Consider the following 5,949-nt stretch of genomic DNA (forward strand, 5'->3'; position numbering starts at 1 on the left):
TCATATAATATCTTATATTATAACATAAAAGGTGTCCTATATATTGGGGTTGCACCAAGTGGAAATTCTCTTAATGTATTGTAACGGCAAAAAAACAATTAATCAACTAGTGGAAATAAATGAAGATTTTACTGTTTTCTATCACAATAAATTTGTTTAGAGATCGGAAGTCGAATCTAATTATGTTATTTAATGCACGACCAAAGAAGGTTTATGTCATAGAATTGAATAAGAAATGATGCCTCCTCTATTACTTCATAGTTCAAGAACTGGTTAAAAAAAAAAATACAAGTGTTGGTCCTCAGGACTAGTCCAAGGTTAGGGTTACAGATGGATAGATTCTTTTCTTTCTTTTTCTTCCTCCTCTTGCATCTAGATCTTTTTTTTGCTTTTATATCCAACTACAACTCCTCTGAATCTTACACTTGGAGGGCTGGGATTGCACTCCTAGAACTTTTGTCACATCCAAAACATATTAGCAAGTTTTACCTTGTACTCTTAACTGTGCCACCACTATTCATGGTTACTTCCTCATTAATGCAGCTAGAGGAGTGGTTGTCTTATATTTAATATGGAGGGGATGGCTTCTATACCATTCTTTCTTTATCCTTCTCGTATTCCATGCCAAGTCTGTTTTCTTTCTTTTTTGACGTTTTAACTTTATGCGCCTCACATAACTAGTGTCACGTGGGATCCTCGTCCCACATGTATTATTATTAATTTATTTTTACTCCCTTTATCATGTGACTTCACTTTATAAGAATATTTTAAATTTTGCTATTTTATTTAAACTATTCATTTTATAACTTTTTTGAGAAGATATTCATTTTTATATGATTCTTAATTAAATTATATACCGCGTGGCATAATACTAATATACATTATATATATATATATCTATATAATAAAAGAAGATATTCATTTTTATATGATTCTTAATTAAATTATATACCGCATGGCATAATACTAATATACATAATAAAAATATAAGTTTAAGACACAAGAGAGGCATACATCATTATTAATATTTCATTGCTCAATACCCATTAATTAAATTAAAAGAATAACTACTCTGATAAAGACCCAAGCAGCACCCAAAAAGAACAAAAAAGCACTATTTGCTTTTCAGAAAGTCTCATCCTTTACTTCTAGTCCACTACTCCACCAAAAAGCGAAAGGTTAGAGAACCACATACTTACTACTTGATAAGCATTTTCACTCTCCCCTCCCCATTTCTCTCTCTCGACTCCATTCTCAAAAAATTAAAAACAAAAACAATGATGGGCATCGTCCCTATTTTTTTAGTCCCAATTCTTTCCTTCCCCCAATTCCCATAACTACTAGCCCGGTTTCCACTACAACTTTATCAATTTATCCTCAACTTAAAATCAATCACCCCCAAGAAAACGCTTTTCACTCCCCAAATCTTTTCTTCAAAATATCCCAAAGCTTTTATACCCATCACTCCAAAACTTGCCTAAGATCTTCTCCCAATTCCTCACACTCTTGACACAAACACACACACACACCACCATGTACTCATCAACCCCATTTGTTCTCACCTTTGCTCTCTTCCTCACAGTCCCTCTCCTCTTCCTATTCGCCCCTCAGTTCCTCCCACCCAAACAAGTCCCACTCTCTCCCCCAAACAACGAACTCGCAGACCTTTCCCTTTTCAGCAAAGCCACAGTCGCTTCCACTTCCACACAGCGCTCAGTCCACTCTCGCTTGGGCACTCACACCAACCCAAAACCCAAAATCGCTTTCCTTTTCCTCACCAACTCCGATCTCACTTTCTCCCCCTTGTGGGAAAAGTTTTTCAACCAAAACAAAAACAAACACCTCTTCAACATCTACATCCACGCCGACCCTTCCGCCACAATAACTCCCCCCACAGGCGTTTTCGAAAACAAGTTCATCCCGGAGGCCAAGAAAACCTCACGCGCGTCGCCCTCACTCATCTCCGCCGCGCGTAGGCTCATCGCCAAGGCCCTCCTCGACGACCCTTTGAACCTTTACTTCACACTCGTCTCCCAACATTGTATCCCAATCCACTCCTTCGACTACGTCTACAACTTCCTCTTCCACAACACCCTTAACCGAAACAAAAAGACCAAACAGCCATTCTCGATTTTCCCGAACTACCAAAGCTTCATCGAGATAATCTCGGACGACCCGAACTTGCTCGACAGGTACAACGCGCGCGGCGAGAGCGTCATGCTCCCCGAAGTCCCGTTCGAGCGATTCAGGGTTGGATCTCAGTTTTTCACGCTGAATCGAAAGCACGCTTTAATGGTCATCAAAGACAAGAAGTATTGGAACAAGTTCAAGCTTCCGTGCTTGAATCTCGACTCGTGTTACCCTGAAGAACACTACTTTCCTACCCTTTTGTCTATGGAGGATCCCGAAGGGTGTACCCATTACACGCTCACGAATGTGAATTGGACTGACAGTGTTGATGGGCACCCGCACTTGTACACGCCCGAGGAAGTGTCGAAGGAACTTGTGTACAAGTTGAGGGAATCGAATTCGAGTTACTCTCACCTTTTTGCTAGGAAGTTCGCCCCTGAATGCCTGAAGCCATTGATGGAGATCGCCGATGATGTTATTTTCCGAGACTGAATTGAAACCGGTAATGCTTCTTTTTTTTACTTTTACTTTTTCTAGTCTTATCACAGTCTTATCACGTTGGCTTTTTTTATGCAAAAATCTAGGGAAACCCTAATTTCGCCGAGTAGTAGACACTTTTTTCTCATCTATCCATTACTTTTCTTTCTTTTTTTTTTTCCATCAAAATTGACATTTAGTGAAACTTTAAATCACTTTTTACCCATCACTCACAGTCGACCAATAACTATTCCATTTTGCAAGTGGTGGAAATTGTGAATTAGCAAGACAGACACAGTCGACCATTTGGAAAAACGTGATTTTTTTTTAATTTATCACTTTTACAGTCGACTATTTAGGAATTCGTGAAAGTGGGTGTGTATTTGTTTGGCTTTTTATCTACTCTTTTGACTTTTGGTGGAGTGCGTTCTTCAATTACTTGCGAAAAAGATAAGTAGGGTAAGCAATGAGGTGGGGTCAAGTTATAAGATATTAGGATAAAGAGTAAAGTGAAGGTAGTGTGTTTAGAAATCCATTGCATGCGTATATTCTTGCTTGTTATTGCTTGTTACAATTGAGTTGCTTGGAGATGTCAATCTAGTATATATCGAAGTCTGAATCTAAATCTAAGTATATATCCAAATGTAGAGTCACTAGAACTAATTGTATATCAATTTGGATGTTTTTTTTTTCGAAAGTCACTGAGTTGACCCAGGTACATAGAGTCTGAGTTAAGTTAAGCGGCTTTGATTTGTTTATTCTTTGGCTAGGAAGCATGAACATACAGGTACGATACAGGTACGACCCAAGTAATTTCTGAAAACTTATAACATGAAATGCCAGTTATGAAACCTGTACAACACGGGTGTGGTACCTCAAACTGTGCTTTTTACTTCTTTATTGAAAGAAATTGTCTGGAAATTCTCATCTTTAGAATTTACGAGTTAGTTGAGGACCTTGGGGTTTAAACTTTAGAGATTTGAAAATGAATATATTTCATGGCGAAGATTAAATGTTATAAATCTGAAGTATATCTAATATCGTTTAATTGGTATTGTACATACTATCAAATCCAAAAAAAAAAAAAAAATCTTAATTGTGAAATGGAACTCTTGCTGACTGATTAATTTTTAGAGCACCCATACTCAGTTATTAGCAGTAGCTAGTTCCTATTTCTGTTTCAGCACGGTTTAGTGGAGCCTTTGTCCTTTTGTATATGATAGAAGCTAATGTAGGGTTTGGTATCTATAGCTACTCTTGTTTATTATGCGCACTTTAGTTGGACCCAATTCTTCGGTGGGTTTGATGGGGGCAACTTTTGCTTACACAATTAGGTGCCACGATTAGGTGATTGGTGACCCATCAATATTTAGTGGTTGATGGCGGAGCTTTTAGGTTGTGATTGGAAGATTTGGAAATATTTAGGGTACCAAATTTGTACTATCTCTTTGGCATTAGCATTTAGTACCCCATGTGTCTTCTGGTCCGCAAATTGGGCATCTATTATTCAACTTTATGAGATAAGAAAAAACTTAATAATTTGAAGCCCTTTTGTTATGGATGTGGGATCCAAGTATTAAGGGGTACGTGTCTTAGAAGAAGATAAACAAAATGCTAGACTATAGAATACGCAGAACATGATATGGGGGCCCTAATTTTGATTGTTTCTATCTATTGCCGACATTGGATGATTTATCATTGAAAAATACTAAAGGTGTTTTTATGGATTTATGAGAAGTTGGGACAATGTGTATATTATTTAATATTTACAGGGACACGTAGAAGGCATGTATAAGGTTTGTTAGCAACAAGCAATAAGAACGCAACACATGATTTGGAAAAGGGACATTGACAATGAAGTTGTGTTAAAATTTGATGAGAACTTTTTGAGTCTTTTTTAGACATACATTGTGAGTGGTTAACAAACTGTGTGCTCCATGCCATTTAAAAATTTAGCACATAGTTTTACAATGTTCAATATACTTAAAGAAATACAGGTACTTACAGGAAATATCGTCATAGCTGTTTTACAACATTTATCGTCAGCTCTAAATCCAAAAAAAAAAAAAAAAAGAGACTTTCATTGTAGGTCTTACTGTCTTCCAAAAGCTGATTTCCTCTGTTTCAAGCTTTGTTAATGTACCTACCAAACAAAAATTTGTCAAAATTTCAGAACCACCTTTTTTCTTTTTACTCAAAGAACCTACCAAACACAAATTTTGTCAAAATTTCAAAACCACCTTTTTTCTTTTTACTCAAAGAAGAGAGGAATTCCATGCTAGAATTGCACACCTTACCAAATTTTCTTGATTAGTGGTTACTTCATATGATAAAATGCTGTAGAAGGAATTGTTGTTCATGATTTACAGAATTACTCTTCCACTAAAATAAGATTTATATTTTGATAGACTTTTTTATGAGATATGGGTTTCATTTTTTGAGTCATACAGGTCATGTTGACAAATTGTTGACATTAACATCATATGATCCAAATCTAGAATTGTCCTTATTTGTATTGCTAGATCTCACTATGTGTCAAACAAATGAGAAATTGATTCAAAGTTCTAATAAATGAGAATGGCAGCTAGCTCACGTGGGTTACACTTGGACCCTGATGATGCTCACACTCACACCAGGCTCAGACCCTCAAATATCGCACTCACGTGACCATGTTTTGTTTTTTAATTTCTGCAGGACAAGGACATTGAATGGAATCTTTGGACTTGGAAAGTGGGAAAAAAGAATGATGCTTTTGAATTGGAGTGTGGGACAAAGGCCCAGACCCAAAGTGAATAGAGGAAGCTTCGTCATAGTTGTTTGTCTTTGTATAGAACAAGTTTAGACCACGAGGATCAAAAACCTTAAAGCTATGTCGGTCGGCCTTTTTTGACCTTTTTCTTGTTGAATGTATCTATGTGTGGTGTGGACGACGGTGGGCTTAGCGAGGAGTGGGAAAAAAGCAGTACCAAGGCACATTGCTTTTATCCTTTTTTAATTGAACAAAAAAAAAAAACTCCCCTTCGCTCCTTGCGCCAACCTTGCTTTTAAGCTGTATGCCTGTATCTATATTTATGTTAATTATTTTACTTTCACTTTCGTCTTCTTCTTATGGAGCTTTATCTCTCTCTGCCGTTTGGTATTATTCAATATTCAATCAGGGCTGTAACTGTTGAAAAGTTTGGAAAAATGGGTACCCACGATCCCAAGGAAAGTAAAAGAACAGTATGAGATGATTATTGGGTGACTCGCTTAATCTTTCAATTTTTATTATCTCTATATATTTAGATGGTTCATAAAGTTAGTTATAGTTGTAAAAAATGTCAAAAATACTCCTAATCTAAT

At 36.7% G+C, this 5,949-nt stretch overlaps 1 protein-coding gene across 1 annotated transcript; it reads left to right on the forward strand.

Moving 5' to 3' along the window:
- Nucleotides 1-1,181: 1,181 nt before the first annotated feature.
- On the forward strand, nucleotides 1,182-5,699 carry LOC142615857 (glycosyltransferase BC10-like). The gene is made up of 2 exons (XM_075788767.1): nucleotides 1,182-2,632; nucleotides 5,302-5,699. The coding sequence occupies exon 1, from the start codon at nucleotides 1,534-1,536 to the stop codon at nucleotides 2,620-2,622; it is 1,089 nt and encodes a 362-aa protein (XP_075644882.1). The 5' UTR covers nucleotides 1,182-1,533; the 3' UTR covers nucleotides 2,623-2,632; nucleotides 5,302-5,699.
- The last annotated feature ends 250 nt before the right edge of the window (nucleotides 5,700-5,949 follow it).

The sequence above is a fragment of the Castanea sativa genome, chromosome 11 (genome assembly GCF_040712315.1).
Source record: "Castanea sativa cultivar Marrone di Chiusa Pesio chromosome 11, ASM4071231v1".
NCBI classification, from domain to species: domain Eukaryota; kingdom Viridiplantae; phylum Streptophyta; class Magnoliopsida; order Fagales; family Fagaceae; genus Castanea; species Castanea sativa.